Source organism: Somniosus microcephalus, chromosome 25 (genome assembly GCF_052327205.1).
Source record: "Somniosus microcephalus isolate GS21.2 chromosome 25, FLI_Smic_1.0, whole genome shotgun sequence".
Taxonomy (NCBI): Eukaryota; Metazoa; Chordata; class Chondrichthyes; order Squaliformes; family Somniosidae; genus Somniosus; species Somniosus microcephalus.
The window spans coordinates 30,295,191-30,318,932 of record NC_141011.1 but is presented as its reverse complement, the minus strand read 5'-3'; the positions used below and the strand labels follow the sequence as shown (position 1 = coordinate 30,318,932).

Here is a 23,742-nt window from a genome sequence, read left to right as displayed (position 1 = left end):
GTGCCAAACTCCAGTTCAGGCTAGACTATACTCGGGTTCCTTCTCACTTTGCTAATCTCTCTCACAATTCAACTCTTGATGAAGAATCATAATTGCAAGTTGTATTACACTCTTAATGCGAGTAATAGTGCTCTTCTAGCTCACATCAACTCATTCACCCCTTTTTCCTTGTGATTTTCTTTTTCCATTTTTCTCCCCTCCTCTCCTGAAAGTGCTGGCCTTCTCTGGGGTACTGGTTTCACAGGCACTGACCCTTGATAGGGTACAGTTCCAGAAGTGCCAGTCACCCTGGAGTACCTTGCCCAAGTGAACATTCTTCATGAGTAGGCTGTTCAACTGTGAAGGACCTCACAACCAAAGCCAATCCTTTCTTCACCCAGTGTCCACACACATGACTTTATATGGGATATTGTACAGTGAGCAAGAAGAACTCAGGCTGGTTTCCCCCTCCTGAACCCAGTGACGTGGAGGCCAATTTTTTTTTTAATTGAGAAATCATTGTAGAGTGCCACGCCCCACAGTGCACTGCACTGGATGAAAGGCTGCACCCAAATTGTAATGTATATAAAGATCAAGGCCCACAGTGCAGGACACCAGGGGAAGAGCCAAGCCTCACAGTGCAGGACACCGGGGGAAGGGCCCAGCCTCACGGTGCAGGACACCAGGGAAGGGCCAAGCCCCTCCGTGCAGGACACCAGGGGAAGGGCCAAGCCTCACGGTGCAGGACACCAGGGGAAGGGCCAAGCCTCACGGTGCAGGACACCAGGGGAAGGGCCAAGCCTCACGGTGCAGGACACCAGGGGAAGGGCCAAGCCTCACGGTGCAGGACACCAGGGGAAGGGCCAAGCCTCACGGTGCAGGACACCAGGGGAAGGGCCAAGCCTCACGGTGTAGGACACCAGCAAGGTTCAAAAAAGTAGGAAAGAAGATAAGGTAAATCAGAAAGTAGTGATTAAGTGACACCAAGCTTGGGTTTTTGAAACCTGTCAATTATAGGAGGAAGGGAAGACTAAATGGGGTTAGGAGTTTGACAGTTTTGAATTCCTGGGAAAAAATTGAGTTAGACTAGGAGGTGGTGGCATAATTCTGGATTTCAACTCGGTGAGAATGCAGGGAATTGGAAGAGCATGTACAATGGAGCTATTTGAAGGTTGGAAGGAATTTTTAGAGGCTCACAATACGGGACACCACATGACAGACCGAGCTACACAATGCAGGACACCACGTGACAGACCAAACTACACAATGCAGGACACCACATGACAGACTGAGCTACACAATGCAGGACACCACGTGACAGACCAAACTACACAATGCAGGACACCACGTGCCAGACCAAACTACACAATGCAGGACACCACATGACAGACTGAGCTACACAATGCAGGACACCACGTGACAGACCGAACTACACAATGCAGGACACCACGTGACCGACCGAACTACACAATGCAGGACACCACATGACAGACTGAGCTACACAGTGCAGGACACCACGTGACAGACTGAGCTACACAATGCAGGACACCACGTGACAGACCGAGCTACACAATGCAGGACACCACGTGACAGACCGAGCTACACAATGCAGGACACCACGTGACCGACCGAACTACACAGTGCAGGACACCACGTGACCGACCGAACTACACAGTGCAGGACACCACGTGACAGACTGAACTACACAGTGCAGGACACCACATGACAGACCGAGCTATACAGTGCAGGACACCACGTGACAGACCGAACTACACAGTGCAGGACACCACGTGACCGACCGAACTACACAGTGCAGGACACCACATGACAGACTGAACTACACAGTGCAGGACACCACATGACAGACCGAGCTACACAATGCAGGACACCACGTGACAGACCGAACTACACAGTGCAGGACACCACATGACAGACCGAGCTACACAATGCAGGACACCACATGACAGACCGAGCTATACAGTGCAGGACACCACGTGACAGACTGAGCTACACAGTGCAGGACACCACATGACAGACCGAACTACACAGTGCAGGACACCACATGACAGACCGAGCTACACAATGCAGGACACCACGTGACCGACCGAACTACACAGTGCAGGACACCACATGACAGACTGAGCTACACAGTGCAGGACACCACATGACAGACCGAGCTATACAGTGCAGGACACCACGTGACAGACTGAGCTACACAGTGCAGGACACCACGTGACAGACCGAGCTATACAGTGCAGGACACCACGTGACAGACCGAACTACACAGTGCAGGACACCACATGACAGACCGAGCTACACAATGCAGGACACCACGTGACAGACCGAACTACACAGTGCAGGACACCACATGACAGACCAAGCTATACAGTGCAGGACACCACGTGACCGGCCGAGCTATACAGTGCAGGACACCACATGACAGACCGAGCTATACAGTGCAGGACACCACATGACAGACCGAGCTATACAGTGCAGGACACCACATGACAGACCGAGCTATACAGTGCAGGACACCACATGACAGACCGAGCTACACAATGCAGGACACCACGTGACCGACCGAACTACACAGTGCAGGACACCACATGACAGACCGAGCTATACAGTGCAGGACACCATGTGACAGACCGAGCTATACAGTGCAGGACACCACGTGACAGACCGAGCTATACAGTGCAGGACACCACATGACAGACCGAGCTATACAGTGCAGGACACCACGTGACCAGCCGAACTACACAGTGCAGGACACCACATGACAGACCGAGCTATACAGTGCAGGACACCACGTGACAGACCGAGCTACACAATGCAGGACACCATGTGACAGACCGAGTGTGGTAAACCACTGTTGTTAGTATTGTTGTTCACTGTTAGTACTGTTGTTCACTCTTGCATATTGTTGTACTTGTCTGTGCATGCCTCAGCTGACTCCGCCCCTGGCTCCACCCTCATGGCTGGGTATAAAGGTCGCTGCTCAGAAGCCTCCGGCCCTTTTGGATACCAGGCAACCACAAGAGGCATGCTCTGTTCTTTGGTAATAAAAGCCTGTTTATTACTTTCTCAATCTCCAGTCTTTTGTAGCAATTGATAGTGCATCAATTTTATTACCAAAGTTAAATGTTGGCTGCGGATGCTGATCAACCGATGGCGCAAAACGCTGAGCAGCAGGCGCTGCTGCGAGCCCTCAGACCAACATGCCTGGACCTAGACCCCCAAGAAGCGGGTTCGTCGACTAAATTCGCACAATGGCTGCGTTGCTTTGAGGCGTATCTGGAAGCCTCGACCGTGACTCTTGATGAAAATAAACTGAAAATCCTGGCCTCGAAGGTGAGCCACCAAGTCTATACTTTAATCCAAGATGCGACGACCTACGCGGCGGCTATCGACCTACTGAAAGGGCAGTATGCACGCCCGGTTAACACGGTCTATGCCAGGCACCTTTTAAGATCTCGCAGACAGCAGCCCGGGGAATCGGTGGAAGCCTTCCTACGGGCACTGCGGGTACTCGGACGCGGCTGCGACTGCAAGGAAGTATCGGCCGCGGCACATGCGGAGGGACTGATACGAGACGCTTTCGTTGCGGGTCTAAGGTCCGACTACTCCCGGCAGAGGCTGCTGGAGAAGGGTGAAATAGACCTGACAAAGGCAGTGTCCCTCGCGCTCTCGCTCGACGCGGCCCACAGAAATATGGACGCTTTTTCCCCTCATCGCCCCGCGCCGTGGACGCCGCAATCTTGGGCCATGGGACCGCCACCTCCGACTGCTGCAGCGATGTCCAAGGCACAAAATGCTATTTTTGTGGCCAAGCTAAACACCCTAGAGCACGCTGCCCCGCGAAGAATGCTACCTGCTCCGGCTGCGGGAAGAAAGGTCACTACGTTAGCGCCTGCAAAGGGAAGACCGCTAACGCCAGCAGCGCTGCGTGCGAACCGTGGGCGCAGCCATCTTGTCCGCCATCTTGGGCTCCCCCAGCCGCGTGGGGATTGGGACCGTGGGCGCCGCCATTTTGTCCGCCATCTTGGACGCCTCCGACTTCAACCACGGGGGACCCGGACTCAACCACCGCCTCATCTGACGACCACATCGACTCGCTCGACCATACGCTGGCCTCCGTGACGCTGGACCAATCTCTCCCTCATCAACTGTCCAGGTCCATGATGGATATTACGGTAAACGGCCGCGCCACTACCTGCCTTTTTGACAGCGGGAGCACGGAGAGCTTTATCCACCCCGACACGGTGCGCAGTTACTCTCTCCCGGTCCTGCCGACGCGCCATCGGATCTCTTTGGCTTCCAAAGCCCAGTCAGCGGACGTCGGTGGCTACTGTGTAGTGACCCTTTCAGTAAGGGGCACAGAATACAAAATTTTAAACTTCTGGTCCTGCCCCATCTCTGCGCTGCCGTTCTACTGGGGTTGGATTTTCAGTGCCACCTTAAGAGTGTCACATTAGCGTATGACGGACCCCTCCCCCCACTCACAGTCTGCAGCCAGCAGCTTTTAAATCGCCCGCCGTGCACCATTTGCAGCCTCTCCACCCTTAAAGTCCCCCCCCCCTCCTTGTTCGCTAACCTCACCCGCGACTGTAAGCCCATCGCTACCAAAAGCAGGCGTTACAGTGTTGGGGATAGGAGCTTCATTAAATCTGAGGTAGCGAGACTCCTGAAGGAAGGGATTATTGAAAGTAGCACCAGCCCATGGCGAGCACAAGTGGTGGTAGTGAAGACTGGCGAAAAACAGCGCCTAGTTATTGACTACAGCCAGACGATCAATCGCTACACCCAACTAGATGCATACCCACTCCCCCGCATATCTGACATGGTCAATCAGATAGCACAATACCGGGTGTTCTCGACGATTGATCTGAAGTCGGCATACCACCAGCTCCCCATCAGGGCTGAGGACCGCCAGTACACAGCTTTTGAAGCTGACGGTCGGCTCTATCACTTTCTCAGAGTTCCCTTCGGCGTCACCAACGGAGTTTCTGTCTTCCAACGGGAGATGGACCGGATGGTTGACCAGAACGCGCTCCAGGCCACTTTCCCATATCTAGACAACGTCACCATCTGCGGCCACGACCAGCAGGACCACGACGTTAATCTAGAGAAATTCCTCCGGACGGCCCAGCGGCTGAATCTCACATACAACAAAGACAAATGTATGTTTCGTACTACGCGCCTTGCTATTCTTGGCTGCGTAGTGGAGAACGGAGTCATCGGCCCAGACCCCGATAGAATGCGCCCCCTTATGGAGCTCCCCCTCCCCCACTGCCAGAAAGCACTGAAGAGATGCCTGGGGTTTTTCTCTTACTATGCTCAGTGGGTGCCCAACTATGCGGATAAAGCCCGACCCCTCATCAAGTCCGCCTCCTTCCCCCTGACAGCAGAGGCCTGTGCAGCCTTCACTCTCATAAAAGGAGACATTGCGAAGGCCACAATGCACGCTGTGGATGAGTCCCTTCCTTTTCAAGTGGAGAGCGACGCATCCGACTTTGCCCTAGCTGCAACCCTTAACCAGGCGGGGAGACCCGTGGCCTTTTTCTCAAGGACCCTCCAGGGCCCCGAGATTCGACACTCCTCTGTCGAAAAGGAGGCCCAGGCCATTGTGGAAGCCGTGCGACATTGGCGGCATTACCTGGCCGGAAAACGATTTACCCTGCTCACTGACCAGCGTTCAGTGGCTTTTATGTTTCATAATAAGCAGCGGGGCAAAATCAAGAATGACAAGATCTTAAGGTGGAGAATCGAACTCTCCACCTACAATTACGATATCTTGTACCGGCCCGGGAAACTCAATGAGCCCCCAGATGCCCTATCACGTGGTACGTGCGCCAACGCGCAGGTTGATAGGCTACAGACCCTCCACAATGACCTCTGCCACCCGGGGGTCACCAGGTTCTTCCATTTTATCAAATCCCGTAACCTGCCCTACTCCATCGAGGAGGTCAGGACCATGACCAGGAACTGCCAGATCTGTGCCGAGTGCAAGCCGCATTTTTATAGGCCAGACAGAGCGAGCCTGATCAAAGCCACGCGCCCCTTCGAGCGGCTGAGCATCGATTTTAAAGGGCCCCTCCCCTCCTCTGACCGCAATGTGTACTTCCTCAATATAATTGATGAGTACTCCCGTTTCCCGTTTGCCATCCCTTGCTCGGACATGACCAGTACCACGGTCATTAAATGTCTGAATGACCTCTTCGCCTTGTTCGGTTTCCCTAGCTATATCCATAGCGACAGGGGCTCATCTTTTATGAGCGACGAACTTCGGCAGTACCTGCTCGCGAGAGGCATTGCTACAAGCAGGACCACCAGCTACAACCCCCGGGGTAACGGCCAGGTGGAAAGGGAGAATGCGACAGTCTGGAAGGCAGTCCTTTTAAACTTAAAATCTAAGGGCCTTCCGACCTCCCGCTGGCAGGAGGTCCTCCCTGCGGCGCTCCATTCCATTCGGTCGCTGCTCTGTACACCCACCAATGCCACTCCTCACGAGAGAATGTTCTCCTTCCCCAGGAAGTCCACGTCGGGGATTTCGCTACCAACATGGCTGACTTCTCCAGGTCCCGTCCTACTGCGGAAGCACGTGAGGACCCATAAGGCGGACCCCCTGGTCGAGAGGGTGAGCCTCCTCCACGCCAACCCGCAGTATGCTTACGTGGTGTACCCGGACGGGCGGGAGGACACAGTCTCCATTCGAGACCTCGCACCTGCAGGTGCTCCTGAAACACCCTCTTCGCCACCCACCGCTACTCCTGCCTACCCCCAGGACACAGTCCCCGCACGAGACCTCGCACCTTCGGGTGCCTCTGAGAGACCACCATCGCTACCTCCCATTACCCATGCTCTGACCCCTGTAGACGGCATGCAGCAGCCCCAGGGTCCGCCACCTGCTACACCTCCTCTGAACGAGACACCGGGTTCACCGTTGGATGCTGCACCATCACCGCCGCTGCTGCGACGCTCAGGACGGCTTACATGGCCTCCTGATAGACTTCAGTACACGAATGTTTAGTGCACTTCACCCCGCCGGACTCAATTCTAAACAAGGGGTGAATGTGGTAAACCACTGTTGTTAGTATTGTTGTTCACTGTTAGTACTGTTGTTCACTCTTGCATATTGTTGTACTTGTCTGTGCATGCCTCAGCTGACTCCGCCCCTGGCTCCACCCTCATGGCTGGGTATAAAGGTCGCTGCTCAGAAGCCTCCGGCCCTTTTGGATACCAGGCAACCACAAGAGGCATGCTCTGTTCTTTGGTAATAAAAGCCTGTTTATTACTTTCTCAATCTCCAGTCTTTTGTAGCAATTGATAGTGCATCACCGAGCTATACAGTGCAGGACACCACGTGACAGACCGAGCTACACAATGCAGGACACCACGTGACCGACCGAACTACACAATGCAGGACACCACATGACAGACCGAACTACACAGTGCAGGACACCACATGACAGACCGAACTACACAGTGCAGGACACCACATGACAGACCGAGCTACACAGTGCAGGACACCACATGACAGACCGAACTACACCGTGCAGGACACCACATGACAGACCGAGCTACACAATGCAGGACACCACGTGACAGACCGAACTACACAGTGCAGGACACCACATGACAGACCAAGCTATACAGTGCAGGACACCACGTGACCGGCCGAGCTATACAGTGCAGGACACCACATGACAGACCGAGCTATACAGTGCAGGACACCACATGACAGACCGAGCTATACAGTGCAGGACACCACATGACAGACCGAGCTATACAGTGCAGGACACCACATGACAGACCGAGCTACACAATGCAGGACACCACGTGACCGACCGAACTACACAGTGCAGGACACCACATGACAGACCGAGCTATACAGTGCAGGACACCATGTGACAGACCGAGCTATACAGTGCAGGACACCACGTGACAGACCGAGCTATACAGTGCAGGACACCACATGACAGACCGAGCTATACAGTGCAGGACACCACGTGACCAGCCGAACTACACAGTGCAGGACACCACATGACAGACCGAGCTATACAGTGCAGGACACCACGTGACAGACCGAGCTACACAATGCAGGACACCATGTGACAGACCGAGCTATACAGTGCAGGACACCACGTGACAGACCGAGCTACACAATGCAGGACACCACGTGACCGACCGAACTACACAATGCAGGACACCACATGACAGACCGAACTACACAGTGCAGGACACCACATGACAGACCGAACTACACAGTGCAGGACACCACATGACAGACCGAGCTACACAGTGCAGGACACCACATGACAGACCGAACTACACCGTGCAGGACACCACATGACAGACCGAACTACACAGTGCAGGACACCACATGACAGACCGAGCTATACAGTGCAGGACACCACATGACAGACCGAGCTACACAGTGCAGGACACCACATGACAGACCGAGCTATACAGTGCAGGACACCACATGACAGACCGAGCCATACAGTGCAGGACACCATGTGACAGACCGAGCTATACAGTGCAGGACAGCAGGTCAAAGCTCAACCACACAGTGCAGGACAGCAAGTGAAGGACCAAGCCCCACAAGTGTAGGGCATCAAGTAAAAGGCCCAGTCTAACAGTGCTGGACACCGGGTGAAAGGCCATACCTTGATAAAGTAGTGAAATCTGTGCCAGAACTTTAAAAGGATGTGTAGCTGCTCACACTTCTGACTCTGTCCTAAATTAACCTGGACTCCTAAAGTAATAATGGTTCTTAATTTTAACAGCCAAATTTACTTATATCAATGCTAAAGTTGTTTTGCCATTTATTCCATCATGGACAATAAGTTAGAAAAAGATCAGGCTTGGTTATGATGCTTCCCTCAATAAAATAGCCAGTTGACAATGAGTGCCTCGGCTCACACATGAAAAATGGCTACTTGAAGGAGTTTGGCCAGCGTCTGTGGCACTGTACCTCAGCAACAATTGATGGCTTCAGGAGAGGGCGGAAAAAAAATACAAAGATTGACGATAGAAGTCAAAGACTCCAACAGTTTTGGTTTTCAAAAAGTGATGGAGTGAGTAAAACATTCAACCTTTGCCGCTGGTCACTTAATCTGTCAGTAAACAGCAACAAAATCACAATCGTTCCTTCTCATAATCGCTTGAGTCATATGAACCTTGGTGTAAGGTATTTGTGAGGTGTTAACGTGTGAGTTGCATTAATTATAGTAAACAAATTGAATCTGAGAAATATTTAGACACACAGGGAAAATTTAGGCACTTTCCAGCCAGTTTGTTTTGCGAGTGAAATAATTAGTTAATGAAATGAATATGGCAGCTTGGGGAAATAGGATTCAGTCTGCGTGTGGAACAGCTTGTCTGCACACATCACTGAAACTGTCATCACAATCTCTCAGTCCCTGTGGCAATCTTTAGTGTCTTTCTATAAAACTAATTTATAGAACATACGGACTGAGAAAAAGCCATTAGGCCCATCAGACCTGCTCTTTCCACAGCCCATGTACGATCTACCCTATCATGGACTCTACCCCACCCATTGAGTATCCTTCTCCGGCCTATGTACAAGCTACTTGATCATGGACACTACCCACCCATTTAATCTGTTCCATATAGCATGTACAATCTACCCTCTCATGCACTCTAACCTGCTCATTTAATATCCTGAGAAAGTTATGTCCTGGTACCCAAAGATAATCACACTAACATCCAGAATGCTCCTCCATTCTCACATTTGCACAATTCAATCCTGGCCTTCTCCCCTCAGCAGACAGCATTCCCTCTTCCAACAACACCAGAAGCAGTATATGCCATGGCTATTTGATCACCTCAATCTGTATGTATCCCTATAACCTCCATCCCATTCCCAAGCAGAGATTGTTCTAGCTTTTATTTGTAAATCTGATAGAGATCAGTGCAGTATTTCCCATCAGCTGTAGCCCAAGTCAGTCCTCTAACAAAACAATTCAGCAGATTACCGTTTTTCACTAATATATTAGAAAATGTTTATCAGAGGTTTACAGGAGCTTGATGTCACATTCATATAATTATCACAACATGGCAAAGATTTATGCAACAGTGTGTATGTTGAACCTCATAGCTATTTAAGTAATGAAATAATATTCTTCAGACACCTTCATCATTGACATAAAAGGATGTAATAGATATACTTTGTATAAATTTTTCTGGAGTGTGGTATTTGAATGAAACATATACAGTTTGATATTGGCAGTTTAAAGTACAATACACAATGTTCAGGTACTGCTTTACAAAGTTGTGTTTAGGACTCTTTTTCCTTACCACATGAGGCACACTCTGTTTTCAACATTATTTCCTTTTGCACAACTTTATTAACAGTACAAAGTTTTGAAATTCCCAGTACTTTCAAGACACTTGAAAAGTTGGCAGCCAACTGATTGAAATTCATGTATTATTGGCTCTTCCTTCAGAATGTCCTTAGGGTTGTGTGTGTCTGGAGCAGCACTGCTGAGGGACATGTTCCATTATCCCTGCATGGAGTCAGACAGCAGGTAGCACCATGCTCTAGTTAAACACATTTGTTTTTTATTGTCTGTGCCGCATTTAATTACAAATTGGAAGAGGTAGCTATTTAATGTCATACAGCAGAACTGATGACTCAACACTGCCACAAGTATTTTGTTAAGTCGTCTGTTACTAACAGTTTAAATTAGTAACGCAACTGTGAGCTCGGGCAAAATGCTGCGTGTTCAACAAAATCAAGTTCCTATATATATATACAGAAAATGCTGGAAAAACTCAGCAGGCCAGGCAACATCCGTGGAGAGAAAAAAGAGTCCACGTTTCGGGTCAAACCCTTTGTCAAGACTTGTCAAAGGGTTTGACCCGAAACGTTGACTCTATTTCTCTCTATATACCTCCATAAAATCCACCTATTATATCCTGACCCACTCACTCATCACCTCCGTCTTCACTGGCCCCCCCCCCGTTCCCCAACTGGTCAAATTCAAAACCTCTCCCTCATCTGCAAACTCCTCCGCAGACTTGTCCCATCTTACTTCTGCAGCCTCTTCCAGTTTTATATCCCTTCCCATGCCCTCTGGTTCTCTGTCTTTGAACTTCTGTGCATTCTCCCCTAACCCCACTCCACCATTGGTGGTAGAGTCTTCCGCTGTCTCTGCCAACACTTTGGAATTTACGCCTTAAACCTCTCCCCGTCCATTTCTCTCTGCCTTTAAAAGCCACCTTCATTTTGACCAAGCTATTGGTCACCTCTCAACTCTACAGCAAAGGCTGTTCATTTCCCTATGTGACGCACCTTGGGATGTTTTTCCACATTGATGGTGCTGGATAAGTACAAGCTATTTCTGTATAAACCCGGAGCGGCAATGTAAAGGAACTTATTTGTGTTCTTGAAGCAAACGCAGCAGACTTTGCCTTTAACGTTGTGAATATTGTAATGTGGGTCAATTAACCAGACACAGGTATTCAACCTGAAGATACCATGACTATAATAAATATATATGCTGCTACTGCACAGTCAGCACCAGATAGTCACTTTGGTCAATGGCCACTAAAAGAGAAAGATGTTTTATCTTGAAACATAAACACAAGGAGGAACAATTAGGGTGCTCGGTGAATAAATTAATTCCCTGGTGTAGTAGTGAACCATAAAGACCAGGACAGCCCCAGGTTCAAAAAACAAGTTTAAAAAACTGGTTTAAGGTAGGGCAACAGTAGGACCACTGCAATTGGCTTCACTGCCCCAGGTCAAAATGAGCCAGGGATCCCACTGCTGATTACTGTCCATTGACTCCATTTGTAAAATGCTTTTGTGTGGCGTCTCGTGAGGACAACATTGTGCTCCTCTGTGATGCCCTTGTAATGGAATAGCCTGCTGGCACCCAATATCTGGACTCACATCTGTAAGCTGGCTCCATACTCTTGGTACCAGAGCCCAGCCAGTGCCCCGGAACCGTATCCCAGGGTAAGTCGATGCTTTAGAAAAGGAGAACGTTCCCCAGGATGAGATGGGCTTCAGGATACAAGGGGAGGAAAGGAGACTGAAGAAAAGAATAAGAACGCTAGCTGATCGGACCTCATTAAATCCCTGATGCTTTTCTTTTCCTATCCTTTTTTCTAGCAATTAATTTGCAGGCTCTTCCAGGGAGCTTTGTATAACCTCCAGCTAAACAGTGATTTGGTCACATTAGAGCTGGTGTAACCTTGGAATGTGCCCACATTCAAATGTCATCATTCTGCTCTTAGACCAACAAAAGACTATTGTTTTTATTTAAATGGCTCAATATTTTCTTATAATGCAGACATACCCAAATATATGAACATACTACCTTCCTGGAGGGGTGGGGGGGGGGAAGGCAAGCAGGATCTCTTTCGGATCAATGTAAAACACAGCTTCAAGATGACACAGCACAGGTGAACATTCAAAACTAAGTCAACCCTCTGTGTCGGGCCTGGTAATGCTATACCTGAGCCAGCAGATCTGCAGTACTCTAGGGCACTGTTGATGATTGACTAGCCTGGCTCATTAATGGAACCTGAAAAGACAGACCTGTCACTGGAGGTTGGAATTCTTCTCACTCGCCTCCAGGTAAGCCTGCAGACCCAGTGCACTAACAAATAGGGTAGTCCGAGCTGGACAAACAGAAAGAAGCTTAGTGTTCTGTGCTGGTAAGCTGCATGGTTTCAAACTTTAGCAGTACCACTGCACGTATGTGGGGATCCCTAACCTGTGTTGTACCACCTGCACCTAAGCTTAAATAAGTGACGCATGTCCCAATGGGGAGTGAGTATGCACTCTGTATTGGGCAAAGAGTGTCCACAGACACAACTGTTTCATCTGTGGAAAAATGTATTATTTTTGTTTTGCAGGTAAATGGACATTTAGATTATATGAAGCAAATGGACACAATATTAAAGGCTGTAGGCATGAAAACTAAGGAATGTCGCTTGGAGGACAAATGGAATATTAGCCCCATGTATAACACTGGTGAGAAGTGTGCAAGAGAAGAAGGAGAGGCACCTATAGGTGACACTGAAATAAATGGAAAGAACAAGTCACAAGCGGCCAATACTCAGCCCTCTGATTCCTTGTTGGGTGATGATCTTTTGGAGACAGCAGGAGCAAGTCAGCACTCTTCTGGTACAGAAGATTTGACACCAGCAGTGCAATCCACACTTTGTCCTGATAAAGACAGAACTGCTCATGGGTTAGTATCTACAGCCTTTGAGATCTCCAAAGACAAAGAGAGTTAACTACAAATTGCCAATGATCTAACAGTGTTGGGGTCTGACAGCAAATATTTTCACCAAATTTATTCAAATTCAAGTATAATGGACAGGCACTTCTGAGAATCTGGGGAATGAGTGTCAGACTGAGGAGCTGCTGCACGCATCATGTTTGTTGTAATGAGAGATTGGACCAATAGGTGATTGGTGCATATATGCTGTGAAAACCTTAGAGTTAATTAACTAATATAATTTAATATTGGCCTGAAATAATATTTAATAAAGAGCTTGATAATATCAGTGTATTAGAAGTGAACTGTCAACAAAAAGAGATCACTGGGTTCTCTGTCACCCCATGTTTTCCTGTTCCATTGATTCTTACTTGATTTCTGAGTCACTTTGATCCCTGATCTGTGCTGAGTTAGCTGGTCTCAGTTAGGATTCTACAGTTAGCCTTGGTGCCCTGGGTTAAGAAGCGGGGAAATCAGGCATGGTTCCTAATCACTCACCAGCAACCTCTGCTGAAAATTGCATTTCTGTAATGGTTTATCACATCACCAGGATATCCCAAAGTGCTTCACACCCAATTAGTTTTGAAGTGTGATCACTGCTGTCATGTAGGGAAGTATTGTGAATGTCAGGGGACAACAGGATCAGGCTTGACTGTAATATTCCTGTTTGAATATTCTGCTGACACACTGTCTAGGCTCACATGAGGAATGACCACTTGGGTAAGGAACAAGCTAGCATCCGTAAATCTATACACCATGAATTGGTGTTTTCTGAAGGAGTGGAGGTGCTGGGGTACAAAAGATCCTTTGACATCATAAATTTATGGCCTGAAAGCAGAGTTCCTGTTTACAAAAGATGTGTGATAACATTGAATCTGACAGGACAGCAGACAATAATATCAGAGAGAGGAAATAAGTTAACTCTCGTATCAGTGTGACAGAGCACAGAAAACTGGTAACAGACTATGATACCAGTGAAACAGGACAGAAGACTGTAAATAGCATGCGAACCGATGACTGGAAACTATTATCAGTGAGACAGAAAACAACAGTGTAATATTAGTGAGAAAGGGGACAGCAGATTGCGATATCAGGGAAGAGAGAACAGAACACATTAATTCCGTACGAAGACAGCAGACTGCATTGAGTGAGTGGAAAGGACAAAAGATTATAATATCAGTGAAACTGATGTGTTGATTTGCAAAAGGTGGCAAAATGAATGTTTGGACTTTTGATTATTAAGGAAAGAGAAAGCTACCAGCAATGCACATTGTGAAATTCCATCGATTGTTTGTATTAATATTCAGCTGGAGGAGAGAGTTTGACTCAATTTGTACGGTTGGGTTGACCTTCGGAGGGCTCTTTGCACATTTATTAGAGGCAGTTTGATTGACATGGGCAGCCTGTCAATTCTGTGAAGTCTCTACCTCAGCCCTGCTCCCCCAGTCACACGGACTTCAGTGCCTATAGTACAGTGAGGATGTGCACTCGGAGCAAATCCTTGCCATGATTTCCCTAACAGTCCTTGAAGTGTGTGTGAAATTTGTGATGTGTTGTTGAGCTAGACTGAAAACTCTGCACCAACCTGAACTATATAGATGGATAATTATGAATTGTTTCTGACCTATAAATCGATTTATCTCTACCCATTGCTCAAACCTGACATCTGACTAATGGTTTAGGCCCATCTCACCCTTGACTGTCGGCCCTCCACAGAAAGCAGAGCCCTCGTTTCATATTTTTTCAGAGGAATCTGTGTAGCATTTCCCAGTGAGCTCATTAATCCACTTTTAATTTTGAAGAGTTTCATATTAATGCAAGGTCAGAATAATTCTGATATGAAGCATAAAGGGAAAGCATTATAATGAGAAATTATAAAGAGGAATGATGGTAGAGGATCATTCCTCCCCTCAAGCACGATCAGTTTCAGGTTGTGAATGTGAATGAACCACCTCTTCCATTGTGGGATTCAAAAAAATACATCAAATGTGGCTTCAAAAGCACAAGATGGCAGATAAGATGAGGTCAAGGAGATGAAAATGGTACGGCTGACTGGCAATTACTGTAATGAGCAGGTATGTTTTGCAGTATGCTATTGTAGTATCAGTGATTCATTTTGAAACCAGAGCCTTGAAATTAGGTGATAAGCTGACAAATGTTTAACACATTCATATGACAGTCTTTTGTCTGATATTTTAATGGCGATGTTTAAATAAATGGGTTTAAAAACCATACAGAGGAACATTGGACTGAAATTGTGAACATTTCACAATTCAAAGAAGCATAGTGTACTAGCAAGAAACAAAATCATGTTAACATTACTATAATGTACACGATTCACCATTGTAGTTTGGCCCAGCTCAGTGGAGCAAATTCAGTGGGGTATATTCTCTAAGAAGTGTATATTCTCTCTGGGCTATAGTCTCTCTGTGTATAGTATCAGGAATGGGTAAGTTTGGACAATGGAGGAAATGTTACATTAAAGAATAGAAAAAGACACTTTCTACCCACTGGGCTTTTCTCGGCTCCCTCTGCGGCTCTTTACTTTCCCTATTCCCACTTTTTAATGGTGGATTGCTGGATATTACTGAGCGACCAGGCTGGAATGGGTAATGGGCAGAGTGTCCTTTATAAACTGGTTTTACCTGACCTATCAATGTGAGTTATTAATATGTCCGGAAAGAACCTAACTGGGATGCTGGGATTTCAAAAATTGAGCGAGTGAAATGTTAATTGTGTTTAAAACCACTGTGGAAAAAACAGGGAATTCTTTTGCACAGAAAAATGTCAGCGTCAGATTATTGTAGAATGAGGTACCACCTTGTGTCGCACAGTCCAACAGAAATCCGATCTGGTGAAGGGTTAAACCCCAAACATTAACCTGCCTTTTTTCTCTCAGACTTGCTGTATGTTTCCAGTGTTTTCTCTTTATTTCAGGTTCCCACGTTCCTGTGTTTCCTCATGCTGGTTACACTTTATTCCTGTGGTTTTTACACAAGGAATTTTGTGGGGGGGTTTTTAAGTTTTCCGGGAGATCTGAGGAATTAATGAATTGTAATGGCTTTCACATAAACACTCAATATTCACTGCCAGATGTGGAGCTGAGGTTGACTCACCAACTCCCAAGATTCCCAGCTCTATCCCTTGTGGGGGCGGGGGGGGGGGCTGTCTCTCTAGCCGAGGAGGGGTGCTGTGTGCCCAGCCCAGGGGTTTGGGGGGGGGGGGGGGACAACCATTGGCTGCAGTCTATGTGGAGCCTTGTCTCTAATCCAAAAGGGAGCAATGTAGGGTCTGCTGTCTCCAGTCCATGAGGGACAAGGGTCTACAGTCCATTGAGTGAGATCTGACTCTACCCCTTGGGTGATATCTCTAGTCCATGGGGGACAAGGGTCTACAGGCCATTGAGATCTGACTCTACCCCTTGGGCGATATCTCTAGTCCATGGGGGACAAGGGTCTCCAGGCCATTGAGTGAGATCTAACTCTACCCCTTGGAGGGTGATATCTCTAGTCCATGGGGGACAAGGGTCTACAGGCCATTGAGTGAGATCTGACTCTACCCCTTGGAGGGCGATATCTCTAGTCCATGGGTGTGTTCAGCTGGTTTACCTGCAATTCCTGATCAGTCTGCTCCAGATCAAGGAGATGCAGTGAATCCGCCCCCGTGGCCTCCAAGAACTTGTCCTCGGCCACCTTGTGTTCCTTGCCGGCTGGGAGGAGGATGTGGTCGTTCACCTGGATAACAGACTCAACAGAGTCTGTTTCTGGCCGGAGAGCCAGCATATTTCTGAGGGACTGGCCCAACCGAGGGGCGCTGTTGGAGTTTCTCATGGAGAAGGACACGACACTCGGCCGCCGCTCCCACCATCGCCGGCAACAGGGCAGGTACTTGGCCATGGCCCGTTTGAAATCCCGCATGAAGAGAGGGTAGATGATGGGATTCATGGTGCTGTTGCAGTAGCCGAGCCAGGTCAGTACATCAAAGAGCAGGGCTGGGACACAGTCACAAACCGCCTGCAGGTAAGAGACAGACTGTTAAAGGGCAGATAACGGCAAAATACAACAGAGTAATAGTGATTCAGCTCCTCAGCCTGAGAGAAAACTGGGATCTCGTTGAAATTACAATGTACAGTGATTCAAAACTTGTAAAACCCAGCCTGGTATGGATCAGCGCAACATAATTAGTTCAGGAAAGTTTGCCCATTCTAATCAGGTGAATCAAACGATGGAAATGGGCTGCTTACTAATATCCAGATCTGGGTATGACTGGGAGCAGCCTCCTTACAGCAGACTGTTCAAACCCAGCGAGCTCCACGAATGCCGGAAACTGAGAACCTTCCGAGCTGCAATTGCTGTGATTTGGGATATTTAGAAATGTCTTTTCAGAAAATCTCATATTTTGTTCTTTGCAACAAGAAGCCTGAGATCCCGGGATCCTGTTCCATATTTCCGGCTGAAATGACAATTGTTAATGATTATCGAGGTTCGAGATTTGACATGGTTGTTGAGACTTGGAAATCGCTCGGTACACTAAGAATCCACTATCATGGGTCACATGTCGCCTTGCTTTTAGAAACGATAATGAAGATGTGTTTTGTATGTATGGGAGAAAGACACAGAGAAAGATAGAACGAGACAGAGACAAAGGCTGAGGGAGACAGGGAGGGACACAGACAGATTAGCATAGACACAGACAGAAAGCAAGAAACACACAGCGTGAGAGGCAGAACACACAAATATAGAGACTGACAGACATACAGAGCGCAATGTGTTATTCAATGCTAGGGAATGACATTTCTCCCATGTTTGACCCCAGTGTTAGTATAAATTAATCCCAGGTAAAGTACAGCGCGGGCGAGTGTGATGTTCACACTGCTATACTTTAATCCAACCCTCCCATAGTTACTAGCTGGTGGGTCAGTCGGGTTTCTTGTTGAGCTCTCTGAGTGAGATTGGCCAGTGTTGCACTCTGGACCCACACTTATTAGGAACTGGATTAAGATTGGTCCAATTCTTTTCATTTAGGACTTTCCCTTTCAGCTGTGCCAGTGAAGAGGCCGTCGAATGGAGTGGGCTGGACACCAGCTGGTTAAAGAGGCCACAGAACAACTTTGAAAGGAGATGTTCCGCTCCGGTTCTCTAGATGCAGAGCGATTCCAGCCGGCGGGAGACCTACGATTCGCGTCCTCCGCTCCCAAACATGCTCACCTGCGTAACATTGGCCACAAAGAAGGGCAGCCAGGCCCCGAAGAACATTCCCAGTAAAATTCCCAGAGTCAGGCTGGCTTTCAAAGCCCTCTTACTGTGTTTGTTTGTGAATTTTCTGCTGTCGCTGGTTGCCGCTGATGGATTCGGAGCTCCCCGGACCTGGAGATAAGAACAGCGGCAGAATCTGAGCGATAGATGCTTTGGACAGGGACATCTCCAAAGGGAAATCCGAGAATATATAAAACAATGCATTAAAATAGTCAATAAAAACCCGAAGGTTCTCTCTAAGCGTATCCTATTCCCGGTTCTGCGGGTTTTATGCGGCCACTTTGTCTAGAGATTAAATCTATGACCGGGGTAGTTTGCTCGACTCTGTAAAGTAAAATTACTTTGGAGTTTTTAAAATTAAATATTGTGTTAAAAAGTTGGCAGATCCGCCAAAAAAAATACAAAGCATAGATTTGTAAAGTGTTGGGTATTTCGCTCAATCTGTTTGAATTGTGTTGTTGTCAGACTGAATTGTGAACGCGATGGGGAAACAAAACATTTTCTCAAATACAGAGAAACCTGCGCTTGGAGTGTCCGCTAAAGGGGCCTCCGGGACCGCGGCTGATTGTGGCTCCAGTGCCGGAGCCGGAGCCGCCGGTCTGAGGGCGGAACCCGGTCGCTGTCTGAGGTGCTGAAAGTAAAGCTCTTGCTCCAGCCTGGCGCTAGTGGTCAGTCCGAAACTCCCGATTAGAATTGATCTAAATCCGATTGCAGTGTCCGCAGAGTAACTCCCGCCCGCCAATACATTAACCCTCGGGGTCCAGCTGTTGAATACACCACAAACTGAACCCAACTGAAGTCCTGTCACCTGCAGTGAAACGGGTCTGGAAACTGGAGACTGGATTTGAACAATATCAACCTTCTCATCCCCCTAATCATCCGCCATTGTGATCGTCTATTTAGATCCTGTATACGAGGTGGGAGCCCTGCCTGCACCGGTTAAACACTGTGGGGCGATGGCCATGGCCCATACCCGGCACCCCATCACCTCTCCCTGCCTACTGCTGTCCCGGGGGGTCCTCAGTCAGGACAACCTGCGCAAACCACATGCTATTTGCGAACTGTTGGAAGAGGCTCCATTACCTGCACAGGGTCATCGGAAGTGGTGGCCACGTTTGTGGTCAAAGAGGCCACTTGCACCGCTTGCTTCCTGGCGGCCAGCAGGATCCGGCAGTAGGTGAAGGAGATCGCTACAGACGGGAGGAAGAAGGTGAGACACGAGGCGATGAGAGCGTAGGGAAGGCTGACCAAGAGCCGGCACTGAGCCGCTTCCACCTCCGCCGCAGGGGTGGAGTTGAAAGCCTGAACATCAAAGTCCATCTCATGCCATCCCATCTCAATGGGCAGGAAGGAGGCCAAGGCGGCCAGGGTCCAGCTGGTGAATATCAGAAAGAGAGCTCGGCAGGAGGTCATCCGCAGCTTGTATTTCAAGGGAGAGATGATGAGAAGGTATCTGTCCAGGCTGATCACACACAGGTTGAGGATGGAAGCGCTGCAGCACATCACATCAAAGGAGGACCAGATGGAGCAGAAACCACTCTCCAACACCCATCTCCCGTACAGCTCGTTCAGCATCGCCGGGGGCATCACAACCAAGCCGACCATCAGGTCGGACATGAAGAGGGAGACCAAGAAATAGTTGGAGGTGTTGCGCAGAGAGCGCTGTGTAAAGATCAACAGGATCAGCAGAAAATTGCCGGCGGTGGTCAGGATGATGATGAGACAGAGAAAGGCTGCGATCCACTCATTGCCCTCCTGAGCCTCCCGCTGCTCCGGCTCGGTGGCGTTCCCCTCGGCGGATAGTCCCCTTTCCATGTGGAGAGGCGAATGAAGACGGTGAATGCAACAAGAACAACAAAAAAAACAAAATCAGGTTGGGGAATTGTCTCTCACATCTGGCAGGAGTGCAGAGCCGGGCAGCGAGTGTGTAGCCGGAGGAGACACATGCAACCGCCCGACCTGCCAAGGGTGGCACAGGTTGGAATGAAGCTACACGCGGTGTTTGCTTTCCAATTGTAACCGCGGCTTATAAATGTGGACAGAAAAGCGATGGTTGTTCCACAGAAAACACGCAAAATACTACAGCCTACGGTGTGTCTGTGAGCAGCGATGTACAGAACAGACTCTAGAATTCAGAATCCCCTGTGCAATTCCTTATCCAAAGGTTTTGATCTTGACTACGGCCATTTTATATTGTTAGATAGATGGATGGGAGAGAAAGATTGGCAAAGGATCGAGGCTATTAATGAGACACATCCAGACTGAAAGAATTTCTTTAATAAATAGCTAAATGGAGCTGGTTGGGGCCTCCGTGAATTCAGGTCTCCAGTCTCACTGGTCCTGGGGAGGAGTGAGTGATGGGAGGGACTGGCCGCTCTTCTATCGACACAAGCGTAAAAAAAAACCTGAACAAGTAGAAGTGATTGGTTTGTGACAATGAACCCACCCGAACACTGAAGGAGCAAAGCCACCATCAATTGGACCAGAAAAGGGGATGAAACGACCTCAACCTCTGTCCCAGGAGATCCCTACAGCCAACTGGATACTCAAACACAACAATCTAGAAAAAACAGCCCAACAGAAAGTCAAGTTGCAGATGGTTTCTGGATCTGCTGTCAAAAAATGTTCAGGATTCCCGCACTTTAAACAGAATGCTCACCCTCACAGAAAATGAAATCTGCGGCCAGTCTCACTAACCGGCAATAATCCTGCCCAGTTACCGACTCACCTGCCCTCCCTCTGGCTGCCGGCGGGGTTCAGGCATTTCATCACTGCGGGTTTGTGAAGCACATTAACGCGTCCCTGAGAGATTTCACCTCTCCAGGTGAAGCGAGAAGTTTGAAAATTATGGGAATGGAAAAGCTAAGTGTTGGGAGGAGAGTGGAGATAAAAGGAATGCCACTGACCGTTCCCTAGCCCACAACAGGAGAGAAAATTCCCATTTAATTAGACCTCATCCCCTTTCATTTCTCGCCCCACCCCTTCCCCGAAGACTGGTTCATGCTCGGGGAGGGACACCAGTACTTTGCCCAAGTGACTATTCTTTTTAGAGTATAAACAGTGAGCATCAGGAGCTTTCAACTCCTCGAGTCATCAGAGCAGAGTCCAGCCCTGCCTTACCCTTCCTCCGAATACCCACACTTGCCGTTAGACCTCACTCGATAGTTACTGAGATTGAGACCACAGCTCAGCTGCCTCTGCTTCATGCCTCCCTTCCGCTTGCCCACCAAGCCAAGCTACCCCCAAGGTTCCCTCTTGCCCTAGCCCCAACCCCACATCTTTCTCCAGTATCTCTTCTATCTCCTCTCATGCACTCTCCAAGCTCAACATGTCCCTGGGACCCACCACCTGCTCTCTCAACCCTATTCCCGCTAAATTGTTGATAACCCAATTCCCCTTCATGGCCCCCATGCTAGCTGATATAGTAAACTGTTTCCTCTCTTCAGGCACTGTTCTCTTCCATTTAACACTGGATGTAGATGGTTCTTCTTTTCCCAGACAGTAGTGAGCCTCTGGAATATATTGCCAGCTGGTGTGGTGGGGGCTGACTCTATGTATGCCTTCAAGAGGGAGCGAGTTTGGTTCCAGACTGGGGCAGAGATCGCATTATATAGAACGAAAATGTCTTTATCAATGAGACTTGGTCCATGTGATCTCTTGGACTGGTTTTGATTGCCTGAGGGGGTCGGCGAGGATCTTTTCCCCCTTTTTGGTACTGGAATGTTTCCCAGGAGATGACATGGCTGCAGGGGTGGCTGGGAGGTAGGGAGGTGGGAAGAGGTGTTTAGCCATGATGATCCAGCCATCATGGTGTAAGGCAGGCTTGATGGACCAGCTGGTCTTTTCCTGCCCATCAATTTTGTATCTTCATACTTTAAATCTGCTGTCATCACCCCTCCTCAAAAAAAATATTTGATCCCTCTGTCCTTGCAAACTACCACCCACATCTCCAACCTCCTTCTCCTCTCCAGAGTATATGAATTGTTGCCTCTCAAATCCATGCTCATCTTTTCTGGAACTCTATGTTTGAATCTCTCCAATCAGGTTTCTGTCCCAGCCACAGCACTAAAATTGCCCTAATCAAAGTGACAAATAATATTCTCTGTGAATGTGACCATGGTGCACTATCCCTCATTTTCTTTCTCGACCTATCTGCAGCCTTTGACACAGTTGACCATGGCATCCACCACCAACTCCTCCATTGTCCAGCTGAGTGGGACTACCCTCCACTAATTCCACTCTTACCTATCCTGTCATACTCAGAGAATCTCCTAAAATGGCTTCACTTCCCGCACCTACACCATTACCTCTGGAGTCCTTCAAGGAACTATCCTTGACCCCTTCCTATTTCTCATTTACATGCTGCCCTTCGACAACATCATCTGAAGATATGACGTCAGGTTTCACATGTATGCTGATGACAACCAGCTCTATCTCACCACCAAATCTCTCGACCCCTCCACTGCCTCTGTGTTGGCAGACTGCTTGTCTGACATCTAATACTAGATGAGTCACAATTTCCTCCAATTAAACATTGGGAAGGCAGAAACCATTGTCTCCGGCCCCCACCACAAACTGCTCCCATGGCACGAATCCCATTCCACTCCCTGGCCACAGTCTCGGGCTGAACCAGACTGTTCGCAACTTCGGAATCCTTTTTGGTCCTGAGCTGAGCTTCTGACCCCATATCCTCATCATCACAAAGACTGCTTAGTTCTACCTTGGTAATATTGCCCATCTCAAGGAGTTGTCGGACTGGGAGCCAATGCTGGTCAGGGATGATGGGTAAATGGCACTTGGAGCAAGTTAGGATACGGGCAGCGGAGTTTTGGATGAGCACAAGTTTACGGAGGGTGCAAAGTGGGAGAGCAGCCAGGAGAGCGTTAGAATAGTCGAGTCTAGAGTTAACAAAAGCATGGATGAGAGTTTCAGCTGCAGATGAGCTGAGGCAGGGCAGAGAAAGGTGATATTACGAAGGTGAAAGTAGGTGGTCTTGGTGACGGAGAGGATATAGAGTTGGAAGCTCAGCTCAGGGTCACTCATACAGCTAGAGGAGACGGTCATTGACCGGCACTATGATGCAATCTAAGTACATTGTTTTGCTATGAAACAACGTATGAGTTTCTGAATTGACTGCAATTACCACAATGGATTATAAACTAATTAGAAAGACAATGCTTTGTCTTTACTGAAAAAATTGCCCTGCCTGAATAATAAAAATTACACATCCATTTCCTACCCAGTAA

At 48.5% G+C, this 23,742-nt stretch overlaps 2 protein-coding genes across 9 annotated transcripts in view; one reads left to right on the top strand and one right to left on the bottom strand.

Moving 5' to 3' along the window:
- tmco4 (transmembrane and coiled-coil domains 4) overlaps positions 1-13,527 on the top strand; it is a 101,154-nt gene extending 87,627 nt beyond the window's left edge. For 5 of the 8 annotated variants that reach the window (XM_085967061.1, XM_085967056.1, XM_085967055.1 and 2 more), the window contains exon 14: positions 12,874-13,527. In XM_085967061.1, the coding sequence (XP_085823187.1) occupies positions 12,874-13,257 (384 nt within the window). In that variant the 3' untranslated portion in view covers positions 13,258-13,527. Of the gene's footprint in view, positions 1-3,074; positions 3,172-12,873 lie in introns of those variants that run through there. The other 3 variants (XR_015073524.1, XM_085967059.1, XM_085967060.1) reach the window with 2 other exon arrangements.
- Positions 13,528-15,428: 1,901 nt separating this feature from the next.
- On the bottom strand, positions 15,429-21,272 carry htr6 (5-hydroxytryptamine (serotonin) receptor 6). The gene is made up of 3 exons (XM_085967062.1): positions 19,580-21,272; positions 18,449-18,607; positions 15,429-17,254 (listed from the first exon to the last, which is right to left on the bottom strand). The coding sequence occupies exons 1-3, from the start codon at positions 20,309-20,311 to the stop codon at positions 16,820-16,822; spliced, it is 1,326 nt and encodes a 441-aa protein (XP_085823188.1). The 5' UTR covers positions 20,312-21,272; the 3' UTR covers positions 15,429-16,819.
- Between the last annotated feature and the right edge of the window lie 2,470 nt (positions 21,273-23,742).

Excerpts from the sequence above, each read along its gene's own strand:
- htr6 (XM_085967062.1), bottom strand. The coding sequence starts at position 20,311 with ATGGAAAGGGGACTATCCGCCGAGGGGAACGCCACCGAGCCGGAGCAG. Across the intron at positions 18,608-19,579 it reads CTTCCGATGACCCTGTGCAG|GTCCGGGGAGCTCCGAATCC; the intron begins GTAATGGAGCCT and ends TCTTATCTCCAG. Across the intron at positions 17,255-18,448 it reads TTGTGGCCAATGTTACGCAG|GCGGTTTGTGACTGTGTCCC; the intron begins GTGAGCATGTTT and ends TCTTACCTGCAG.